The sequence below is a fragment of the Spinacia oleracea genome, chromosome 4, assembly GCF_020520425.1.
Source record: "Spinacia oleracea cultivar Varoflay chromosome 4, BTI_SOV_V1, whole genome shotgun sequence".
Taxonomy (NCBI): domain Eukaryota; kingdom Viridiplantae; phylum Streptophyta; class Magnoliopsida; order Caryophyllales; family Amaranthaceae; genus Spinacia; species Spinacia oleracea.
This window is the reverse complement of record NC_079490.1, coordinates 100,680,358-100,706,648: the sequence shown is the minus strand read 5'-3', so window position 1 is coordinate 100,706,648 and position 26,291 is coordinate 100,680,358. Positions and strand designations below refer to the sequence as shown.

At 37.1% G+C, this 26,291-nt stretch overlaps 1 protein-coding gene across 1 annotated transcript; it reads left to right on the top strand.

Annotated features, from left to right (window-relative positions):
- Positions 1-6,083: 6,083 nt before the first annotated feature.
- Positions 6,084-12,515, top strand: LOC110778267 (protein HLB1-like). The gene is made up of 11 exons (XM_056826974.1): positions 6,084-6,160; positions 6,796-6,846; positions 6,947-6,976; positions 7,111-7,173; positions 7,299-7,364; positions 7,521-7,649; positions 8,027-8,062; positions 8,656-8,775; positions 10,184-10,369; positions 10,686-10,758; positions 12,306-12,515. The coding sequence occupies exons 7-11, from the start codon at positions 8,060-8,062 to the stop codon at positions 12,425-12,427; spliced, it is 504 nt and encodes a 167-aa protein (XP_056682952.1). The 5' UTR covers positions 6,084-6,160; positions 6,796-6,846; positions 6,947-6,976; positions 7,111-7,173; positions 7,299-7,364; positions 7,521-7,649; positions 8,027-8,059; the 3' UTR covers positions 12,428-12,515.
- The last annotated feature ends 13,776 nt before the right edge of the window (positions 12,516-26,291 follow it).

Here is a 26,291-nt window from a genome sequence, read left to right as displayed (position 1 = left end):
CATCAGGTTCGACAACATCATCAAGCACATAAGCAATCTCAATTTGTTCTAAATAGAATCGCATCCTAACAGCCCAACGTTTATAATTCTTGCCATCAAGAGGTTCTAACTTAGACATATCAGGAATCATGAATTTGGAAGTCAAAGCCATAATAATCGTCTTTTAGATTGTTCCGATTAAAGCGAAAATTAGAACAAACTTATCTGATTCGATGAACTGAACGAAGAACAATTGTTGCGTCGTGGACACCCACTGTCCTAAAAGACGATTCCGCGCTACCTCCCGGTGCAGTAGAACAGAATGCGGTCGCCCTCCAGGATTAGCGCAACTCCGACGTTGTGTGCACTCACAAAGCCGGATGGAGTCAGAACGTATGCCCAAAACCGAGAGCAATTTTGTGTGAGAGTAAGAATGTGTTTTCGTATTTTGTGTGTATGATTTTCTTTTGTGTGAAGGGAACTGAAACTCTGATTTAAATAATTAGAAGGAAAGCATTGCAACAGACAAAAACGGCTGAGGGAATGAATGTTGCAACAGCCAGAAAACGGTCAAAAACATTGATCATAGTAACGGACGTAATTAATGGCATTTAATCCAACGGTTACGTAATCAATACAGATTCCCGTAACAGTGACTTGCGCAAACCGGTCCAGTTACCAAAAAGAACAGGGTAAACCCACCCCACCCCACGCCCGCGAACCGCATTCCCAAGAGCCCAAGAGCCCAAGTACCAAGTACCAAGGCCCAAGGCCCACGGCCCACGGCCCGTGCCCCGCCCGGCGCGCGCGCGCGTGTGTGTGATGTGTCCACCCATACCATTCTCACACTTTCTTAAACAAGAGTTACACTCATTCCCCAATTAATAAACAAGAGGAATATGAAGAGTTTTTCCAATGTGGGACTCTTGAATTTTCACTCACCCTTTTTTTCCTTTGTGTTTCCCAATGAGAATTTCCAACAATCCCCCACAGGTTCGAATATGCGGAAAAGAAAGAAAAGAAAGGAGAAGGATATTGGTTTTGGGCAAAACAAAACAATTGAATAGGTGTCAATGTCTTTCGACTTGAATTAACACTTAGTGACATTTAAGCTATGATCTCTTTCCTACCAAGTGACTTTCGTATTGAACTTGATAGGGAGATAGAAACCCGTCACTTAAAGCACGCAACTGAATATGTATGACATTCTGACTCCGCGAATAAAGTGACGCCTTATACTGGCCATACGTCCGACCTGGATATGCTCATAGGTGCTCTAGAGAATAGCCCACATCGCAATTCTCATAGGAAGCGGCCACACTTCCACACCTACGTAGGTGAATCCCATCAAGTGTGAGCTACATTCACACCACCAAACATATGGTATGGGTTCATTAAGAGCCGTATGCTCAACCTCTTTCCTATTGTAGCAAGCACATTATAACATCTAGGGGATGGACAAAAAATAAAATTTTGTGCTTCCGAATTATAACAATAATGTCGTCCTTTGAACTCTGTGAGTAGGAGTTCATTATTTTACAATTCATTCAACGGGCTTCAGGCCCATCCCTTCCGATGTTTCCAAAACTAGTTTTCTACATAGGCCTTTCGTTAACGGATCCGCAATGTTCATTTCAGACTTTACATAGTCTAGTGATATCACCCCACTTGACAATAATTCTTTGATGGCCTTGTGCCTCAAACGAATGTGCCTTTTCTTCTCATTGTAGGCATGGTTGTTTGCCACAGCAATAGCCGCTTGCGAATCACAATGAAGTGCAACTGAAGGAGCTGGCTTCCCCCACAGCGGAATATCTGCAAGCACATTTCTCAACCATTCTGCCTCATGACCTGCCAATTCAAGAGCAATAAACTCAGATTCCATAGTAGACATAGCAGTACAAGATTGTTTACAAGATTTCCAAGACACAGCTCCACCCCCTAGGGTGAAAACATAACCACTGGTAGAGTTAATTTCATCATTGCCAGAAACCCAGTTAGCATCACAATAGCCTTCCAAAACTCGTGGAAACTTGGAGTAGTGCAAACTCCAATCCATGGTACCCTTAAGGTACCTGAGAAATCTCTTCAAAGCATCCCAATGTTCATGACTTGGGTTATGAGTATACCTGCTTAATCTACTCACAGAATAAGCAATGTCAGGTCTAGTGTAGTTCATCAGAAACATAACACTACCAATAATCTTAGCATATTCAGATTGGCTAACAGGATCACCATTATTTTTCCTTAAGTGGATGCTTGGATCATAGGGAGTCCTAACTGGATCGACGTCAAAAGAGTTAAATTTTTTAAGTAACTTTTCAACATAGTGAGCTTGGCTAAGACAAATGCCATTTGGAGTTCTCTTGATTTTCACTCCTAAAATCACATCTGCCTCACCCATATCTTTCATTTCAAACTTAGAACTTAGAAAACTTTTTATCTCATTTACTCGATCCAAATTAGTCCCAAAAATTAACATATCATCCACATAAAGACAAATAATCACACAACCATCAGAATCATGCTTAGAGTAAACACAAGAATCACCTTCATTTACATGGAACCCATTACCTGTCATAGTCTTGTCAAATTTGTCATGCCATTGCTTTGGAGCTTGCTTAAGCCCATACAAGGACTTGACTAATTTACAAACCTTATTCTCTTGACCAGGAACAACAAACCCTTCCGGTTGAACCATGTAAATTTCCTCATCCAAATCACCATTTAAAAATGCAGTTTTAACATCCATTTGATGCACAACAAGATCATGAATGCAAGCAAGAGCAATCAAAGTTCTAATAGTAGCAATTTTAGTGGCAGGAGAATAAGTATCAAAATAATCAATACCATGCCTTTGGGTGAATCCCCTTACCACAATTCTAGCCTTATACTTGTCAATGGATCCAGTGGATTTCAATTTTTTCCTAAAGATCCATTTACAAGTAATGGGCTTGCAACCCCTAGGCAGATCAACCAACTCCCAAGTATTGTTACTTAGGATTGACTGAAATTCACTATCTATTGCCTCTTTCCAAAACACTGCATCAACAGATTTCATAGCCTCTTCATAGGTCCTAGGATCATCTTCCAAAATAAAGACATAAGCAAAGTCATCATCAATCAAGTAAGGTTCAGTTAAGAAAGCAGTAATAAAATCATCACCATAACTGGTTTCCTTTCTTGCCCTCTTGCTCCTCCTTGGCTCTAATTCAGAATTCACATCAGAGGTGGGAGGAGCAACAACAGGCATACTAGAAGAAGTGCTAGAAGAAGGCACATCATTGACACAAGATATTTTCAAAGGAAATACTGTTTCAAAAAACTCGGCATCTCTTGCCTCAATGATGTTACCACCTGCATAAGAATTGTTAGCACCTTTAACAAGAAACGATATGCAGCACTTTGGTAAGCATAACCAATAAAAATACAATCAACCGTTTTAGGACCAATCTTGTCCCTTTTGAAGCTGGGTATAGCCACCTTTGCTAGACACCCCCACACTTTCAAATAACTTAGGTTAGGTGCACGACCATTCCATATTTCGTATGGAGTCTTGTCTAGCTTCTTGTGAGGTACCCTGTTCAAAACATGACAAGCAGATAATATAGCTTCCCCCCACATGTTATCAGAAAACCCAGAACTAATAAGCATAGAATTCATCATGTTCTTCAATGTTCTGTTCTTCCTTTCAGCAATCCCGTTCTGCTCGGGTGTGTAGGGAGCCGTTGTCTCATGAATGATCCCATTCTGCTCACAAAATGCCTTAAGAGTGTTAGGGTCATATTCACCACCCCTATCACTCCTAAGTCTCTTGATCTTCCTATCAAGTTGGTTCTCCACTTCGGCCTTGTATTTGAGGAACATTTCCTCAGCCTCATCTTTTGACCTGAGAAGATAAACCATGGTGAATCTTGAGCAGTCATCAACAAAAGTAATATAATACCTTTTACCACCCCTGCTCTCATAATTTTTAAAATCCCCCAAGTCACTATGAACAAGCTCTAGTACTTTAGTTTGTCTATCTATTGATTTAAATGGCTTCTTTGCAAACCTGGCCTCAACACATACTTCACATTTTGCAAAATCAGTTTTAGAAAAACTGGGGATCAAGTTAAGTTGTTTAAGCCTTTTAATTGAAGCAATGTTAAGATGACCCAACCTTGCATGCCATAAATCAATAGACTCAGCAATATAAACAGAAGAAGTACTAGCATTCTTATTCATAATTTCAAGTTTGACATCAAGAGTAAATAAACCCCCATTACAGAAACCCTTTCCCACAAACTCCCCATTATGAGTAATAACAAGCCTATCAGAATCAAATGAAAGCTTCAATCCAGCCTTAATTAGCAAGCTACCAGAAATCAGGTTCCTACGCATTTCTGGAACATGCAACACATTGGTAAGAGTAATAAGTTTTCCAGAGGTAAGAGTGAGAACGATCAATTCCCTTTGCCTTGAACAGTTGCAGAAGCTGAATTACCCATGAAGACATTTTCACCATCAGTTTTTTCGTAGGTAGTGAACATGTCTTTGTTGGTGCAGATATGTCTCGTTGCTCCAGTATCAACGATCCATTCAGCAACATTACCTGTCAAGTTAGCTTCTGAAACAACAGCAACAAAATGGTTAGGATTAGAAACTTCATTAGCTTCAGCAAGGTTGGCTTGGTTCTGATCCGACTTCTTCTTGGATCTGCAATCTACAGACTTGTGACCAGTTTTCCCACATTCAAAACACTTGCCCTTGAACTTATACTTCATTGGTTTCCCTTGAGGCTTGAAAGGACTTCCCTTTCCCTTAAACTTTTCAGAATATGCATGAGGCTTAGGTTCTACAAGGTTAGCCTTAGCAGACCCGGAAAACACAGATTGACCCTTATCCTTAATACGATTTTCCTCCTCAATTTTCAGGTGACCTACAAGCTCCTCTAAGGTAAGGTCCTTTTTCTTATGCATTAACTGATTACGAAAATCTTTCCAAGAGGGTGGGAGTTTCTCAATTAAAACTATAGCAAGGGTAATATCACAAATACTCAAACCCTCGGCAGCCATAGCAATGCAAATATTTTCATAAGCATGAATCTGATCAATAATTGGTTTATCATCTTGGACTTGAAAAGCTAACCACTTACTGACACAATAACGCTTAGTACCAGCATCATCAGTTCCATATTTCTTTTCTAATGCATCCCAAATATCCCTAGCATGATTAAACCCCATATAGATATCAAGCAATGTATTCGACATATGATGCAGCAACATGCCCTTACATGTCCTATCATCTTTAGCAAATTTCAACTCAAAAGCATGCAATTCAGTTTCATCATCAGGTTCGACAACATCATCAAGCACATAAGCAATCTCAATTTGTTCTAAATAGAATCGCATCCTAACAGCCCAACGTTTATAATTCTTGCCATCAAGAGGTTCTAACTTAGACATATCAGGAATCATGAATTTGGAAGTCAAAGCCATAATAATCGTCTTTTAGATTGTTCCGATTAAAGCGAAAATTAGAACAAACTTATCTGATTCGATGAACTGAACGAAGAACAATTGTTGCGTCGTGGACACCCACTGTCCTAAAAGATGATTCCGCGCTACCTCCCGGTGCAGTAGAACAGAATGCGGTCGCCCTCCAGGATTAGCGCAACTCCGACGTTGTGTGCACTCACAAAGCCGGATGGAGTCAGAACGTATGCCCAAAACCGAGAGCAATTTTGTGTGAGAGTAAGAATGTGCACTAGTAGAAAAAACCCCTGTTGCAGCCCCCTTGTTGCAGCGTACATGTATTAATACGCTTCAACAACTAGTCGGTCAACGCGGGTCAAACCATTTAAATGGTTGTTGCAGCGTACAATTTAATTGTTCCCTACAAAAGTGTTTGTTGCAGCGTACATTTTAAAAGCCCCCTGCAATAGCCCGTTTTTATTGCAGCGTACATTTAAAAGCCCCCTGCAATAACCCGGATAAAAAAATTCGCTGCAATATTATACTACGGAGTTATTCAGAACAAATTAAGCATCTCAAAACTTCAGCTCGCGCGCGCTCAACTCCCTTCTTCTTCCCCATAGCTTTCCCTGCGTCGCCCCCCTCAAAAAAAAAACCATTCCTGCGTCATCAATCTAGCTTCCTCGTCGAGTCGTCGGTGGTTCTGGCCTCCTCGCCAGTCGCCGGTGGGTCTCTTTTCTCGCCTCCTCTGCAGATGCCGTTTTGTTCAATTAATTTTTTTGAGTTCTGTGCTTCGTTTTAGGTTTTGTTCAATTTGTTTGTTCAATTCGTTTTAGGGTTTGTTCTATTCTTTTGTTCAATTCGTTTTTACGGTTCAATTCGTTTGTTCAATTCGTTTTTAGGGTTTGTTCAATTCGTTTTTTAGGGTTTATTCATAGATAAAGATGGGGCGGTGTTGGAATTAGAGAATGGTGGTGGTGGTGGTGGCGGTCGTGGTGGGGTGGAGCAGGGGAGGTGGGTTGACTGTTGTTAATTGCATTGTACGTACTATTGAAATGTGATTTTTCATGTTATAATTCTTTACCTTCATTTTTTATGGTCTTGTTGTATTTTCATCCTATCATTTCCAGAAGCTGTATTGATCATAAATCTCTGAAGCAAAGTGGTGACCTTTTCTCTGAGTTGTTCATTTGACGTTCACTTATTGTTGGATGTACCAAGAACACAATTGATGCTATTTTCTTACAAATTATGGGTGTTTGGAAATATTAACTCATTATGAAATGATGAAAGTAGAATATTTAGGCTTTTGCTTTGTATTATTTAAGTAGACCTTATGACCTAATTATCTTCCTTTCAGGCCACAGATTACTACGGAAAAGCTGTGCAGTTGAATTGGAATAGTCCCCAGGTTTTTTTCTTTTTGTATTTGGCTATTTTATCTTTTTACTACAATTCTTTAGATTTCTGTTCATTTTTGTCATTGTAACAATCTCATTGTTCCTTTCCAGGCGCTTAACAACTGGGGACTTGCACTGCAGGTAATATTTCTCATCTATACAGTGAGAAATGCAGAAAGGAAAGGCTGAGAAGTGCATTTTTTTTACACTAGAAAGTTAGTGGCAATACAATGCTCTCAGACTTTGGCTTTACCATTCCCTGTTTTGTGATACAGGAACTCAGTGCGATAGTCCCTGCTAAGGAAAAGCATAACATTGTTAAGACGGCAATTAGTAAGGTGCAAACATATTACTTGATAAACTCAAGATAACTAAATGATTTTAGGTGTGGGTTACATACGAAATTATGAATATTATTGAATCTTCACTATTATTTGATTCTCTGTAATATACCTTGATGCAGTTCCGTGCAGCAATTCAGTTGCAGTTTGACTTTCATAGGGCTATTTACAACCTCAGAACTGTTTTGGTTAGTCCTCAATTATTCTTTTCTGTTTTAGCAATGCTTGTCCAGTGCTTTCTTCTTTCTTTTATTATTATCATCTGGATATTGTGTTGTATTGAAGGGTTACACGGTCACTGAGATCGGATGATAAGGTGAGTTATGTATATTTTGGTTTTGCAGTATGGCTTAGCCGAGGACTTGCTAAGAATCGGGGGATCAGTCAGCCATAATGATATTTCGCCCAATGACTTGTATAGTCAGTGCGCTGTCTATATTGCAGCTGCTCACGCATTGAAGCCAAATTACTCGGTAAGCTCTCTGCAATTCTGGTTTCTCATCTTCACCCTCCCTGCCTCTTCAGCGGTCCTCACGAAACATTGATGCGGGTAGGCTTGTATACACCTCAACCTTCCTAAATCTTCTTTGGTAGAATTCTTGGTGGGTGTTTTTTTGTCTCTTGAAATTGGACCTATTGGGCTCTTGCGCTTTGTATTTTTCATCCTGATACAACTTTCAAGCTCAGAATATTATTGGAGAAATGCAAGGAAAAATTATAACGCAAAATCATTATGCTAGGCCAATGTATTCCTATTGCAAACAGTTGCATCATATCTGTTTTCTCTGACGAGGTTTCTTGTTGAGTTGTAATTGTGACAGTTTTTTTGGTTTTGCTTTTAAACTTGTAGGTCTACCGCAGTGCACTGAGGCTAGTCCGTTCTATGGTAAGAGTCCTTTACATAAAATCAACAGAAAGTGTACATAGTTCTAGTTACATTTCAGCATTTTACGTGACTGTAAAAACCACATTCTACTTTCCATTTAGTTATCCTCAATGCTAGTTTGACCCTCTCCCCACCCCTCAATAGGTAATCCCTTTACGGCTTTACCCGAATCAAATTATCAAGTACTTTGTGTATGTTTAAGGACACTCCCAGAGCTTTGATCAACTTTCACCTTTCATGAATGTCAAGTGAAAACATATCAAGGAATATAGTAGAGACGTTCCTTAAAATTCTGTTTCCGAAGCTTGACCTTTTAGGGACAGAAATTATGGTTCAATTGATATTTGTTTGATTTAGTTCTCTACTCTAGTTGCTTCTGGAGATAATCCAGTGTTTCAAGGAAGAGGGCGGGGAGGGGGGAGGGGGGGGGGGGGGGGGGGGGAAAGAGGAAATGTTCTTGCAGACAAAACATGCACCTTTATGCATTTTCATATATAGTGGTTTGTGTTGCTCCCTGACGTTAACACAAGGCTTCTCCTTTTGCAGTGTGTTAAGTCATGATTTGTTCTAAATCTCTCTTATCTATTTTTCAGCTTCCTTTGCCCTATCTTAAAGTGGGATATCTGACGGCTCCACCTCCAGGAAATCCAATAGGCCCCCATAGTGATTGGAAGCGGACACAATTTGTCCTTAACCATGAGGGTCTTTATCAGGTAATTTCACTATCTCCTGGCTTGGGAAGGAAAGTGAATATTTAATCAGACACTCCAGGATGTTAGACAGGCAATATTTAATCAGACACTTCAGGTGTTGTGCTTTCCATGGCTCAGTTGCATTGCGTTTAGAGCATTGTTTAGCTAAATAATCCTATTTTTCTAAACATCTTTCCATGTGATATCTTTTCATATAGTAACAAATACATTTCTTTGATGAAAACTTTATGGGAAGTTCTACATCCTGACCTCTTCGTTTGGGAAATTCTACATGGTGGAAACTAAAAAGTTTCATTTTCTTGGTAATGGCTTAATACACTAAGTGTCGTTATCAACTAAAGTTATGGTTAACCCACCACTAATTTACCATATTTCTGACCCTAAATATAATTACTAACCTACCCTCTAGTTAATACACCTCACTCCAAGTCTCCCACCACCACCCACCATCCAAACCAACCTAACCACCCCACGCCACCACCTGACCCCACCGACCAGTCCAACCCCATCGCGCTACCTGACCCCACCACCGCACCCACCACTCTACCACCCAATCTCACCACTTCTTCTCTCCATCTTCACCAACAAGGCAACAACCACACGCAGCCCACGTCTCCGCCGGCAAGCCAGTTTAGCTATCAACGAGCTATTCCCCAGCCAATCTGTTCAGCGAACCAGCCAACCAATTCAAATGCAAACTTGGCAACATCAAAAGAATCGAGATGTCTTTTTCTTCTTCTTCTCATGGATCTGACAAAGCTGACTCGAAGAAATCGGCTTGGCCTCTCCAGCAACAGCTTCCCCAGTCCAACCTCGTTTATATTCAACAATTTAACTTCTATAAATAGATCATTTTTGCAGAACAATAATTTTTTTGGGTCCCTTTAATTTATTTATTTTCCACCATGTAAAATTTTCGAAACCAGTAGACCACCATGTAGAATTTCCCAAATTATATTGATTGTTGTTTGTCTTTGTTTTCCAACGTCTTGCAGTGAAGTTAGCAGTGCCTCTCTTTCTCCCTTTCTCTATCTTGACTTGAGAAACTTGCAAGGATACTGTATTGTACTCGTTTCATCCTTGGGGTTGATTTAGCATCTGAAAGTTACTTTAGTTGGAATTTTCACCTATGGATACTTGCGATGGAGAGCTATCAAGTTCTTGTTATATGGTAGTTTCTTTAATTGGTTTTCTAAAATTTATGGGGACCTATCTATTGCTGTGTGTAACTAAGATAGATATCTCTTGAGATTTTCTCAATTATATGTGGAGACATGACATTCATCTTGACTCAGGCAGTTGGATAATGGTATAGATTATGGAGATATGTTGAGATATTTGACCATTGTGCAATCTGATGGATGGTTGAAAGTAATGTTTCTTACTGAACCACCCCTTTCTAATGCAGATTGTATCCGAACAAAAGACATCACGGCAGAGTCTTTCTAGCAAGCAAGTAGATGGGCCAAATATAAAAAATAGAGCCGTCAAAGTTGACATCCCTGACATTGTTTCAGTGTCAGCATCTGCTGATCTTACTTTACCACCTGGGGCTGGACTCTTCATTGACACAATACACGGACCTGTATACTTGGTTAGCAACTTCTTTTACCTTTTATATCTGCATTTTCCATACATCTCAATGATTCTTTTTCCTCAATGTCTTTTTATTTTTTTATTTTGACATAGGGTTAAATTTACTGAAATGAAAAAGTTTTACAAACTAAACAAATAATTAAGGTCCTTATAGACCATTACATATATTACGAAACAAACTAAATGCATAAGCTTAACATTCACAAGGGTAGCCGGCTCTTTCCATAGCGGTCCTTGATTGTTTCTCAATTTGTTATGACGATAACTGGAAATTTGGCCTTATAACGCTGCTGTTCTCTCACTGGACATCTTAGGTAGCTGACTCGTGGGAATCTTTGGATGGTTGGCTGGATGCAATTCGTTTAGTTTACACAATTTTTGCTCGAGGTAAGAGTGATGTTTTGGGTGGTGTAATCACTGGATGATTAGTCTTTGACTCTTTGTTAAATGTATTAATTGTATTATCGGTACGCTTTCTTTTCCCTTTTAATTGGGTTGTGTAGCATAGAAATATTTAATCACAGAAATCAATGTATATTATGAAGAGTTTCCTGAGGAAATCAATTTTTTATATGCTTAGTTTTGACTTTCTAGAACTCATTCCAATCCATTTATGCATATTTAAGGCTCATTGTGTCGTTATAGGTCATATTTAGGCTAAAGTGCCATTTTCGCTCCCAACTTTGAACTTAAGAACCTAATGACTCATTTTAAACTTATTATATGATAAATATGCTTAGTTTTAAGTTTCTAAGACTTATTCTAATCTATTTATGCACATTTAATGCTTGTTTTATCGTTATAGGTCATATTTAGGCTAAAATGAGGCATTTTCGCTCCTAACTTTAAAATAAAGAACCTAAGCACTCATTTTAAACTTAATACATGTTTAATATGCATAATTTTAACTTTATAAGACTCGTTCCAATCTATTTATGCACCTTTAAGGCTCATTAGGTCGTTATAGGTCATATTTAGGCTAAAATGACATTTTCGCTCCCAACTATGAACTAAAGAACCTAAGGACTCATTTTAAACCTACTAAATGTTTTATATTCTAGTTTTATCTTTCTAGGACTCATTCCAATCCATTTATGCCCATTTAAGGCTCATTGTGTCGTTTTAGGTCATATTTAGGCTAAAATGACATTTTCGCTCCCAACTTTGAACTTAAGAACCTAATGACTCATTTTAAACTTATTATATGATAAATATGCTTAGTTTAAGTTTCTAAGACTTATTCTAATCTGTTTATGCACATTTAATGCTTGTTTGATAGTTATAGGTCATATTTAGGCTAAAATGAGGCATTTTCGCTCCTAACTTTAAAATAAAGAACCTAAGCACGCATTTTAAACTTAATACATGTTTAATATGCATAATTTTAACTTTATAAGACTCGTTCCAATCCATTTATGCATATTTAAGGCTCATTGTGTCGTTTTAGGTCATATTTAGGCTAAAATGACATTTTCGCTCCCAACTTTGAACTTAAGAACCTAAGGACTCATTTTTAAATTATTATATGATTAATAAGCTTAGTTTTGAGTTTCTAGGACTTATTCTAATCTACTTATACCCATTTAATGCTTGTTTGATCGTTATAGGTCATATCTAGGCTAAAATAAGGCATTTTCGCTCCCAACTTTAAAATAAAGAACATAAGGACTCATTTAAAACTTATTACATGTTTAATATGCATAATTTTAACGATCTAAGACTCGTTCCAATCTATTTATGCACCTATAGGCTCATTGGGTCGTTATAGGTCATATTTAGGCTAAAATGACATTTTCGCTCCCAACTTTGAACTAAAGAACTTAAGGACTCATTTTAGACTATTAGGACATTGTCATTAGTTTCTTGAATGTTAAAATGTGATATTTAATTTGTATTTAATCTAATGTTTAATTTAAATTTCTGTTTTTGTAAAGGTCTACACTCCGAGGATTGCGCCTTATGCGAGGAATTTGATGTGGTTCGTGAGCAATGGGCTAAGTTTTTTACCAACAAGTATTTATTATTGGCTTTAGCGCGCTTGATCGAGTTGGTTTAGTTGTTATAGAATAAATTTTATATTAAAATGTATGTTTATGTTGAAATTGGAACATATATTTAAATGTAATATGTGCACTTTGGTTTTGGGATATATAGTATACAAAACTCCAGTTGTTGTTTTTATATTTGTTATACAGGTTGCGTTATTCTATTATTGTTTTGACAGGTTTCTATATTTGGTGCAAGGCACTCTAGGTATCCCTAAACAAAATTAGAATTTTCCCGCCAAAAGTGCTTTTTTGCAGCGTACATATATGTTGTACGCTGCAACAAGGGAAAAAAATTTCGCAAAAATTCAGACTTGTTGCAGCGTACAAATAAATGTACGCTGCAAAAAATTGAGTAATTCAGACTTGTTGCAGCGTACAAATAAATGTACGCTGCAAAAAGTTGAGTCTTTTGCAGCGTACATATATATGTACGCTGCAACAAGTCCAAAATTTTGCCAATTTTTTGGCACTTGTTGCAGCGTACATCTAAAAGCCCGCTGCAACAAATCACTTTTTGCAGCGAACATTGTACGCTGCAACAAGTTCAGACTTGTTGCAGGCCCCCCAGTTGCAACATACGATGTACGCTGCAACAGGGGTCTAAAAGCCCGCTGCAATAAGGGTTTTTTCTACTAGTGGTGTTTTCGTATTTTGTGTGTATGATTTTCTTTTGTGTGAAGGGAACTGAAACTCTGATTTAAATAATTAGAAGGAAAGCATTGCAACAGACAAAAACGGCTGAGGGAATGAATGTTGCAACAGCCAGAAAACGGTCAAAAACATTGATCATAGTAACGGACGTAATTAATGGCATTTAATCCAACGGTTACGTAATCAATACAGATTCCCGTAACAGTGACTTGCGCAAACCGGCCCGAGAGCCCAAGGCAGAGCCCAAGGCCCAAGGCCCAAGGCCCAAGGCCCACGGCCCGTGCCCGACCCGGCGCGCGCGCGTGTGTGTGTGATGTGTCCACCCATACCATTCTCACACTTTCTTAAACAAGAGTTACACTCATTCCCCAATTAATAAACAAGAGGAATATGAAGAGTTTTTCCAATGTGGGACTTTTGAATTTTCACTCACCCTTTTTTTCCTTTGTGTTTCCCAATGAGAATTTCCAACAAAGATTACCCACTAATTAATCAAGACTGATTTTTTTTTCTTTTTGTATTTTGCAGTAGCTTCTTGATATCGGTAGAAAGCAGAGCAATAATCAAGCGGTTTGTGACTCTAAGTCCTTGCGGATAGTCGTAAACCGTAGCCAAATAAGGTAATTCATCATCTTGATTCACTCTTTCTTTGAATCCCAATACCGTTCATCCCAAGTGTATACCATACTTTTGCAATAGGGATAAATTTCGCAATTTACGACAACCCTTTACCTTTTTGATATCAACCAGTCAACCGAAAGCCCAAGTCTTGGGAATATGTACGTATCTGATATATTACTGACTACAGATGAAACCAAGCAAAATTATTGACCATGACTCCTAGTGATTCCATATTTCGACTAATCGTAATTAAGTTTGGGTCTGAAAATATATGACTTTTAATACGAAGTGTATTACTCTGATTGTCTAAGAGTATCACGCAAGAGGTCTAAGTAATCATACTTAGTTTTCCAACGTGAATGCAGTTCCTATCACAAAATTGACAACCCTTTTTGTCTTATTACCTTTTTGTCTTGAGGTATGCATGATGTATATTATCGTTGCTAGCCCTCAAATTGGGATGTTTCTATCATGGTCATCTTAAAAATGACCATTGTTTAGAATTAATATGGGCCACATAAAATTCTTTTATTTTATCTTTAAATTTAATGAAAATAATATATTTTAATCTATTTATTTTTTTTATCTTTAAATTTAATTACACAATTTCTTTTTATGAAAATACCTTTTGTAATTTCTGAATTTTCCAAAAATACCTTTTGTATTATCTGAAATTAATAAATAAAATAATTAGTAAACTTAATTAACAATTAAGTTTATTAATTAACAATTAAGTTTATTTCTCTCTCCGCTTGCTTAAGCTGACCCAAGGTTTCATCGGAGTTCCGATTGCCGGAAAATTGACCTGCAGTGAATCAGTGATGGACCGCACAAAACTCGTTCGTCGTTCATCGTTCGCCGTTCGTCGTTCATGGGTATCGCCGGAGTTCTTTTATATTCTCATAGTTTCGTCCTTGTATCTTACCACGAAATTCTGGGTTTTGGGTTGTTAGATCTGAAATTCTGGGTTTTGGTTGGTTAGATCTGAAATTCTGGGTTTTGGGTTGTTAGATCTGGAAATCAAAAGAGAGAGCTGTTAAAGAGCAATGAATGTCGGTGGTTGTTCCATAGAATTTGCAACAATTATCGGTAGCCATAGCCGTAGAAATGAGAAATGACAGACTTTGGTGGCCGCCGGAAACAATGGAGTGCCGACGGAAGTTTGGCAATTCGTCGGGAGTGTTAAATATGTTGAATAATAATAATGTTTTAGTGTTAAATCTGGAATTTCCGTCGATTTAATGATGGTTACCATGCCTGGAATTTGCTTGGCAAAATTTGCAGGTCTGCCACTGCCATGGGAGAAGGAAGGAACCGAGGTTTTTACTGAATATCCTTATGTTCTTTAAAATCGTTTACGGCTAGTATCCAAACACTTTTTTGGTGATTACCATCCTTATGTCTTTATGAATTTACTAACATCTGCAAGGATAGTATTCGTAAACATTGTTGGTAGCTACCTTTCTTAAGGTATTACAGAAATTGCCAACATCAATTAAGGGTAGTACCCTAACACAATTCAAAATGATGATTTAGTGAAACGTGTCCGTAATTTCACCCTTTTTTCTCCCAATAGTGAAACCCTTCTTCTCTGTTTCCCGCTTTCTGCCCTACACTTTCTTGCTTTCTCCCAGAATTGTACATTCAAACCCTAAATTCTATTCTTCTTAAATCTAATTTTGGTCTCTTCAACTCACTCTCAGAATTGTACATTAAAGGATAATCCTAAATTCTATTTTTCTAAAACCTAAATTCGCTCTCTTTAATTTCAATTTAAGCCCATTCTCAGGTGAATTGGGCACTAAACCCTAAATGAATTGTACATATAATTTATAAGTTGTAGAATTTCTAATGATTATGGGTCCTTGTTTCTTTGTAAATGCACGCGGAGGTATCCGGGTCACTTCCCAAATACAGGTTAGTAACGACGAACTACGGTGTTGGTCATGTCCGAAGGGATACAAGATACAAATGGAAAAGGTTCCCTTGAAATTGTTTTAGATGTAAGTAGATTAATTTTAGAATTACAAAAGTCTTTCATTTGTTTCTGGGTTTGGATAATTGCTTATTTGTTTTCTCTTCTCCTATGCCATTGTTGCTTGAATAGCGAGTTAGTGTTATAGAAAACCATGTGAATCAACTCAATTGGAGGGTTGGAAACTTGGAGTATACATTGAAAGAAGTGAAGGACCTCATAATTAAGTCAATGAAAACAGGGGATGGTAATCGAGGATGTTCTCCGAGTTCCCCATTCTTTATCAACGACGACAGCCTAAAGGGTAATCGAGGATGTTCTCCTAATTCCCCATTCTCTATCAACGATAACAGCCTAAAGGGTAATCGAGGACATTCCCCGTTCTTAACTCCAATCGGGAATTCTGTGAAAAGGGAATTGGTTATTGACCAGGATGAAAACGGAGAAGTCCCGGACGATGATGATGGTCCAACAATCAGTATTAGAGATATTCGCTTCACGGCATCCCAGTTCCCTGATGGGATGGACACTTTAATAGAATTCCCAATTCTTGATGTGGTCAATAAAAAGAAAAAAGATCCTGTGACGAGTCCGGTTGAAAAGAAAACAACCGAGAAGGCTCCAAGTAAGAAGAGTCCTGACAATACAGGCGGCATAACGTACGATGCTAATCAGCCAGAGAGAAAAATTACAAAAAGTAGAGGAACTCGTCGTGTTAACAAAGATAAACAACGGGTAACTTACTCACTTGTGCACTATGTTCATCTTTCGTAGTTATAACAGGGTATATATTGGCCATCACTAATTATTTATATGCCAACCTATTATGAGGTGGATATGACCAAACTTTCTCTATGAATTACATTGTTGGCATTTGATTAATGTAAAAGCGAACTGACTCTTGGTCGTTTGATATGTGCGGGGGAACAGGAAGAGGAGACTAATGTTGGTTCAGAGCGATCAGGAGAAAATGAAGTCACTATGGAATGTGTACCTCCAGAAAAACCAAAGAGGGGCAGACCACCCAAAAGTCCTGCAGTTACGAAGAAAGGTCTACCTCTAGAAAAACCAAAGAGGGGAAGACCAACAAAAAGTCCGGGTGTTATTAACCCTAGAGAAGAGGTATATCCCTGTTTTATTTTCACAGTAAACGTTGTGATTTTTGATCACCACATAATAGATAAGGAACACTGTTTGGCCATTGGATGTGCTTCTTTTTGAGTTGTGCAGCATGGGCCACGACATAGTGAAGTATTCTCATCACCCCAGGTAGATTTGAGAGATCTAGATATGGTAATATCCGTGAACATACTTGGTCATCACCTAGAGAATGTGGATTTTATTTAACAATCTCTTTTTATACGCTTTAATTGGGACAACAACAATGATGTGCAGGAAGCATCAACTCCCATTCAAACTCTGCAACAAATGAAGCAGGTGAACTAGGTTCTTCATACAAGTGATCACACCAACATATCAGCGGAAGGCCCAAGTCCTATCTACCTAGACTGCTTGAGTTCCCTAACTCCATTGGAAAGACAAATATGCCAACATATAGCTTGAGAGAACACCGGCTACCAGGCATACTGGCCCCCAGGTTACCAAATGCACCTCACATTTGGAGAATCGCATGTTGTGTACCCAGACTCAAGAGTTACAGGCCACGTACGTATTACTATTGGCGTTGAATAATCTAATAGTATCAAATTGTTTGTTAACACAATTTTTTAATTGCAGTTTATTGACATGTACTTGTATGATCTTGAACGTCGCGCAACACATGAAAGGAATACGAAGTTGATTTTGCCGACTTTATTCTAGGTAGTAAAATCTGTAAACAATCTATTAAGAATACTATATTTGGGTCGTTTTATTTAGGCGTGAGTTCTATTTACCAACAAACCAAACATTTCTTATAGGCTGTTGTTCTGAAAAATGATGTACATAACGCGTATATGGCTAACGAAAACTTAATTCAACATGCTTGGGAACGTACCGCTTCATATCTACCTGATGATTTGACCCAGATTAGCACGGTTTGTACAATTGTTCAATGCCGTTCCTTAAATTGCAACTAGTTATTGTAATAATTTTGTTTGTTTGGTGATTGTAGGTGTACATTCCTGCATATGCTTTTCAAAATGAATCCTGTGAGCATTGGTTTTTGTTGGTCGTCAAAATACATGATAAAGAGGTGTGGATTATGGATTCTTTTGGCGTTTTGAGTTCACAATTCACTCTCGTATTAGATCTGGTCAGTAAGAAATAAATTTTGCCTTGTTTACATTTTTCTGTAGTCGTTTAGAAAAATTGAAATTGTTTCTTTAGTGAGTACCAAGGATACTTTAGGAACTTACCAACCTACATGTTGGTCCATGATCAAATCAATACTCTAGTAAAATTGCTAAAAAATCAATGCTATATTGTAATAGATGAGGAAGGCGTCAGAAATACTCAAGAATTAAAGGTTGAATGCACTTTTTCAAGATGTTGCACACTTTGCTTATCATAAACCTCAATGCAAGATCCAACCGAACGGGTATGAATTTTGATTTTCATATGTCACACTAGTCGTATCTTATTTAATATTCTCACACTAATCAGTTAGTTGATGATGATTGATAATTTAATGTTTGTTTGTTCAGACATGATTGTGGCATGTATGTAATCAAGTATATCAAAGATGGAAACGTTGATGATATACCTAACATATCCTATATGGTAACAACACTTTTTACGATATTATTCCTTGGAAATTTAACTATATGAAAAATTATAACTAAAAAAGTTCGAACTGTGTTTCCATTGATTGGTGTACATTTTAACCAAATTGCAGACGGCCGAGATGCGGGTGGAACGACTAAAATGTTTGGCCAAGCTCGTCTCAAGTAAGTTCAATGATCGCACCATTGTCGAACGATTGTCTTCTGAAGTTTTCAAGTAGTTCCAGTTCGCGAGTAAGATAAATTGGACGTAGATGTATATTTTGGACAGCAATGTAGCATGTCATACTGTAACCGTTTTGGAATGATAGTCAAACCGAAACCTTTTGGATCCATAGTTAGATTACTGATACCTTTTGGAATGCAACGTCCTTGTATGGTTTGGAAAAAATGTAAACAAAGTAACTTACTGATCAATATAATAGAAGCCAAGTACATGTTAATGTTTTATGGTGGTTACCACTGAAGGATTTGGTTATTACCAAGAACCTGCAATAATAAATATAGTTCTAATGTGGCAGAGTTAGTTGGCGAATTAATGCTTGCTCTGAAAAACCCCACCCACCAAGTGCTATTAAATATGACGGCCCTCTGCTTCATTCGCTTCCTCTGTTTCTCAAAATTCTTTATTTTCACAAACTTAGATAAAACAAAGAGTATGGCAGGGGTGAACCGTAATTCTTTAGGATTGGGTTGTTCTTCAAACGTCAGGGGGTTATCGAATTCACAGATCAAGTGTGAGCATAACATAGATGCAGTCGTCCGGGTTGCAAATAAAGGGCCAAACTCTGGGTGTAAATTTCTTGGTTGTTCTAAATGGCCTGTAAGTTAATTCTAGTTAATTAGGTTGTTGTACCTTTTTTATTTATAATTACATACCGTTCTAGTATGACATTGTAATTTGTTTTTTTTACATTCACAGCTGGAAGACTGCGGTTTTTTCGAGTGGATTCCAAATAGCGGTAGTATGGAAGAGCGTGAATATCAGACTGCGGTTTTTTCGAGTTGATTCCAAATGGAACTTGTTTTTTCTTGGCTATTTTTTGCCATTCTTGTCTTTTATCTTAAGTAGATATATCAGAAACGAACTGTGTTGTTGTTGGTTAGGCTACCTTAGACAAAAATCAGTTCATCACATCACTAATTATCAATATGCATCCGCAAGACTATTAACATTATGTTATGTATTCCTGGCGATTACCACTTTTGGAATTTGTACATTAATTTTATTTTAGTCTTTCTTATATGAAATGTATAAGTATTGTCTTACCTCCACTTTGTCATTTCAAATGATAACTTCCCCATCCCGGTAAAGTCACCCATAAATCACGAACAATTAAAGCTTGATAAATGAACACGGAGTAAATGAAGAGGCAAATAAATTTCAACAATTGTGGTAAATATTGTCATTTTCTCCTATTAGTAAATTTGTACACAACCCAAATAATTTGAAATGTTACGTTCTTTTTCCAAAGGTAGTTACCAGTATGTATCTAGGTAGTCAGTAAAGGCAATTACCAGTATATATCTAGGTACGTACCAAGTTAACTTCTATAGACATTAAATATAGACTTAATCAACTCATTACTTAATTTCTTCCACTAATTTTAAGTTGTCTTAGTCATTCTATTTTTCTTATCTCCATATCACACTATTTGTACATTTAAAATAACCATTAAAGATATCTTGTTCTTATTTAAGTAAGATTATAATACAGCTGAGTTTTCACTTGGAGCTTGATCCCAGCCGCCCTCTAAATAACGTGTAAATATTAGATTAATTTGTTTTCTTTGTCAATTGTAGTTGATATAGAAAGAGGTTTTAAATAACACGTGTCACTTGTATTTGTTCAATATCGAAAGAGGTTTTAAATAACTCGTCTATTTCCTCATCAACATTTAGTCTCGCATTTATTGGGCATTATTATATGTGTTTTACCTATAGTCTACTTGCTCATCAACATTCACTCGCGCATTTATCGGGCATTGTATTTTATTACATGTGTGTTACCTATAGTCCATTTCCTCATCAACATTCACTCTCGCATTCATCGGGCATTGGTGTTTATTATATGTGTGTTACCTGTAACAACATTCTAACACGTGGCGATTAAAACAACAATATCCATTACAATTTCAATTGTTGTCATTATTAGTAAAAACAAAAAACAACTACATATCTAGAGAAATTAAATGTGTAACACCACTAAGTAGTATATTGATATAAGTTTCACTATTAGTTTCATAGATGAACCCGCCGACCCCTTATTAATGTTAAACCAAATGTAAATACGCCTGTGTCTCTAAGAGTTATTAGTTAGAGTTAAAGTAACATCATAACTTACTACGTACACCTTAATCACTAGTAGCATTCTTTACGGACCCAATAAGTACAACACACATATTCATTGCAATAGAAATGGATCTTCCTCATCAACATTCACTCGCGCATTTATCGGGCATTGGATTTTAATACATGTGTGTTACCTATAGTCCATTTCCTCATCAACATTCACTCTCGCATTCATTGGGCATTGGTGTTTATTATATGTGTGTTACCTATAGTAACAACATTCTAACACGTGGCGATTAAAACAACAATATCCATTACAATTTCAATTGTTGTCATTATTAGTAAAAACAAAAAACTACATATCTATAGAAATTAAATGTGTAACACCACTAAGTTGTATATTGATTTAAGTTTCACTATTAGTTTCATTGATGAATCCGCCGACCCCTTATTAATGTTAAACCAAATGTAAATACCCATATGTCTCTAAGAGTTATTAGTTAGAGTTAAAGTAACATCATAACTTACTACGTGCACCTTACTCACTAGTAGCACTCTTTACGGACCCCATAAGTACAACACACATATTCATTGCAATAAAAATGGATCTTAAAAATGTTTACCCATGAGAAAGCCCTCACCCTAACCAATACCCATTATTTTGGTGGGGAAAATACATATGGAGATCTATTTTATAGATTAAAATCCTTTAACTAAATCTCATACCCAACTACCACAAAATTTACCTTTCCACTTAGAGATTTATTATGTGGGTAGCTACCGGGAGATACCGTGGTCCTTACTGACAGATAATAACTTAAATTTAGAACCATGTTTTCTCTACGGTAACTACTAACCGATTACTCGGTAACGACCAAATAAAAATACTTTAACTAAATCTCATACCCAACTACCACAAAATTTACCTTTCGAACCTAATACTTGTTTTTTGGGATACTACCAAGAGTAATCTTGGTAATTACTTAAAGATAATAACTTAAATATAGAACCATGTTTTAAGTTGGTAATGACCAATTGGTATAAAAATATGGTGTTATCCATCCAAGTGAATAGTTGGTAATTACCCACACATGTTCACCAATTTATAATACTAATACAGAAAACTCATACTTTTTATTTTGAGAAAAATAATAATAGTTTTATTATTTTAACAAATAATACCTCCATTTCAAAATTACTAATCGTTTTAGTCCGTTTCATAATGTTAAGATTTATTTTATTTGTGAACATGGAAATAAACAATCTTATCTTTCTTCCGCACAACACGTATAGGTTTTTTCTCATGTTATCTCACTTTGTTCAATTTTTTTTCTACCACCAACCCGCACGTATGTACTACACATTTATCCAAATTTATCGATATTTTTTGTTATTCAGCTACTTAGTGACACTCTAGTTATCTTACGTTTCTATTGTTCTGGGTAGTATCTGTATTTCGCATAGGCCATTACTACACTACAGATACAACCAAGGATAAACATTTAGTCATTGATACTCTATGCCATCGTTCCAGCAGTGGTGGTCCTAATAAATACATGCCAACGCAACTAGTTTCATCTGGTTACTTTTATTAAGAATAGTTACATTAGTGAACACTAAGCAAATACCAGTCAGATTACTAGCTGAAAATGTCATGCATTGAAAATTTTCAGTGCTTCTGACTTAGTTATTGGGAAACGAAACAATGCAAGGCTACAAGACCTAGGTACCTACATACATTCAATCAATGACATATGATTCAGGTACCTACCAAGCGTGGAAATAATGGGATACGAACACTCAATTCAATCAATGAACTTGTTGAAGACTTTAAATAAATTTTCAGTGCTTTTTTTAAAAGAAGTCAGGTATTGTTGGAAGACTAAGGTATGAAAATACATTGGTGATTACCATGCATGTATTCAAACCGTGGTAAATTACCCAGGTAACTACCCTGAAAGCAGAATCCAATGCATGTGAAGTTGATAACACCTTTATAAATAGAGGTCTATTTTTTATTTCCAATACCCTTCACTTCCCTTTCTTTCTCATTTCAAACAACCATCCATATTTTTCTTTCTTTTTCCCCTCTTATTCTCGATGAAAATGGCTTCCAATGTTCTGTACGTTCATCCTTAGACAATTGTCATGAAAAACTTGCCGATAGAGTTCATCGGAGGGAAGCCAACGAGCAGAAGTCTTTCTTGGCTGAAACATGAACTCATCGGCCTTGGGTTCATGGTAACCAAGGTGAGGGGACAATGGATGGGTCTGGTTTCTTAGGATTTTCCTTCGTTGATTTTGGGGGACGCCAAGAACATTTTGAGTCTGCTGCACGGTTGGCTAGACAATATGAGTTGGCTGGGCATGGCAGGACACATTACCTGTCTAATATGGAATCCCCGACTGGGATTTATGCATGGCTGGCTACAAGCACATGTGCTCGTCAGTTTAGAGGTGCTCATCTGTGCTATCAGACTGCTGATATAGCAACAATAGCTGGAATCAACGCGGAAACGACAATGCATGAGAGTAGTAAGACATATGAAGCAGTTTCAGCCGGTTTTAACAAGATGTACAATCTTGTTTGAACGTCTGGTCCATGCAGTGATGGTGGTGAAGATGGTGGTGCTTCCATGGATGATGATGCAGTCTCTGTTTCATGTACTAGTTTTATTTCCTGTTTTCTGTACCCCCGTTTTAATTATCTATTGGCAGCCAAGTTGAGGTATATATGCCTCTATATTTTATGTTTTTTATTGTTTTTTACGTTACCCTAATAATATGAAATTATGTTTGTGTTTTATCTCTTAATTCGTAATCTGTTGAATCTATATGATTTACTTGTTTGTTCTCTTACACGTTTGATAAGTGTCCTAACTTCTACACGTATTTGGTAATTTCACTCAGCTACTACACTATTATAGTTCAACTTATATGGTTGATGATGTTCATAAAGATACTCGGTAATGTCCTAGTAAGATACTTGGTAATGTCCTAGTGTGCGTGGTTATTTTAATCATCATTGTGCCTTGGTAGTGGCCACAAATATTCATAGACAGTACTATAATCAGAGTTTCTCACTCAACTTTTGTACGTAATATAGAACCATGTTTTGTACAAAAGTCGGTAATGACCAATTGGTATACAAATATGGTGTTATCCATCCAAGTGAATAGTTGGTAATTACCCACACATGTTCACCAATTTATAATACTAATACAGAAAACTCATACTTTTTATTTTGAGAAAAATAATAATAGTTTTATTATTTTAACAAATAATACCTCCATTTCAAAATTACTAATCGTTTTAGTCCGTTTCTTAATGTTAAGATTTATTTTATTTGTGAACATGGAAATAAACAATCTTGTCTTTCTTCCGCACAACACGTATAGGTTTTTTCTCATGTTATCTCACTTTGTTCAATTTTTTTCTACCACCAACCCGCACGTATGTACTACACATTTATCCAAATTTATCAATATTTTTTGTTATTCAGCTACTTAGTGACACTCTAGTTATCTTACGTTTCTATTGTTCTGGGTAGTATCTGTATTTCGCATAGGCCATTACTACACTACAGATACAACCAAGGATAAACATTTAGTCATTGATACTCTATGCCATCGTTCCAGCAGTGGTGGTCCTAATAAATACATGCCAACGGAACTAGTTTCATCTGGTTACTTTTATTAAGAATAGTTACATTAGTGAACACTAAGCAAATACCAGTCAGATTACTAGCTGAAAATGTCATGCATTGAAAATTTTCAGTGCTTCTGACTTAGTTATTGGGAAACGAAACAATGCAAGGATACAAGACCTAGGTACCTACATACATTCAATCAATGACATATGATTCAGGTACCTACCAAGCGTGGAAACAGTGGGATACGAACACTCAATTCAATCAATGAACTTGTTGAAGACTTTAAATAAATTTTCAGTGCTTTTTTTAAAAGAAGTCAGGTATTGTTGGAAGACTAAGGTATGAAAATACATTGGTGATTACCATGCATGTATTCAAACCGTGGTAAATTACCCAGGTAACTACCCTGAAAGCAGAATCCAATGCATGTGAAGTTGATAACACCTTTATAAATAGAGGTCTATTTTTTATTTCCAATACCCTTCACTTCCCTTTCTTTCTCATTTCAAACAACCATCCATATTTTTCTTTCTTTTTCCCCTCTTATTCTCGATGGAAATGGCTTCCAATGTTCTGTACGTTCATCCTTAGACAATTGTCATGAAAAACTTGCCGATAGAGTTCATCGGAGGGAAGCCAACGAGCAGAAGTCTTTCTTGGCTGAAACATGAACTCATCGGCCTTGGGTTCATGGTAACCAAGGTGAGGGGACAATGGGATGGGTCTGGTTTCTTAGGATTTTCCTTCGTTGATTTTGGGGGACGCCAAGAACATTTTGAGTCTGCTGCACGGTTGGCTAGACAATATGAGTTGGCTGGGCATGGCCGGACACATTACTTGTCTAATATGGAATCCCCGACTTACTTGTTTGAAGATTAGTTCACTTTGATGCTCGCTAAACATCGCACCGTAAAAGGAGACTATAAAAGCAGTATTCAGGATTACTATGACTCAAAGTAAGTCTTTCATAGATTACAAGATTGGATTGTCCTCCTATCTTTGATAGGATATGGTGTTGTTGTGTAACAAGGCCTCTTGGAGAGTTAGATACTGTGAAAATGAATGATTCTCAAAATGGTTAAGCCTTAGCCTTTTGTAAAAGTTTAACAGTTGAACTCAGTAATCCAAGAATCACTTCTGAACCTAAAAGGATTGCTTGGATCTTACCGTATGTTCAGCAAGTAACACTAACCGACAAAGCAATGCGAATAAACACTTGTGTAAAGGACAAGTTGGAGACTGAAAGAAAATGTGTCCTTCCCCAAGGGGCATTAACATAATACCAAGGTTGAGATTAAATACAAATAATTAATTCAGTAAGATCAAGTGATCGGAACAGCTAGCTGGAGCAATATTATGAACAGTGAGTCCTAATCCTTATAGGCTCGCAACTTACTCTTGACTGAACCTACAAGGTCACACCAATGATATAAAACGTATCGCCGGATTAAATGAATCAAAAATTCATTAAATAGCTTTTCGGGAAATTAATTTGGAAAACATAATTATACGATAAGATGTTGGATCCTAATCGTATATCGTATTGCGTATATTCGTAAGCTAGGCGGAGATTGCGTTGAGAAAAAAGGCAAGGAATGTAATAGCTAAAGCTATGCTTTTGGATTGCTTGGTTTAAAATTGTCTCAACGCAATCTCCTCTCTTAAAGAAAGGCAAAGAAGAAACAGGATGTCAGTGCTTATCAATGATCAGGGGGATAGGCTGATAGATGCAGATGATATTCAACGTGAAATTTTTGGCTTTTAGAAATCTTTGTTGGGTTCATGTGCTTCTGTTCTGCCTACTGTCAATATTCCTGCTCTCAGAAGTGGCCCTAGATTAAGTAAGGAGGATGGAGAATACCTTTCCCAAGAGGTTACTAGAAAAGAAATTGATCTGGCTATGTGGAGTATTGCAGATGATAAAGCTCCGGGATTGGATGGCTTAAATGCTGTTTTTT

Coding starts and splice junctions, on each gene's coding strand:
- LOC110778267 (XM_056826974.1), top strand. Junction 10,370..10,685: donor TACACGGACCTGTATACTTG/GTTAGCAACTTC, acceptor TGGACATCTTAG/GTAGCTGACTCGTGGGAATC. Junction 10,759..12,305: donor TTACACAATTTTTGCTCGAG/GTAAGAGTGATG, acceptor GTTTTTGTAAAG/GTCTACACTCCGAGGATTGC.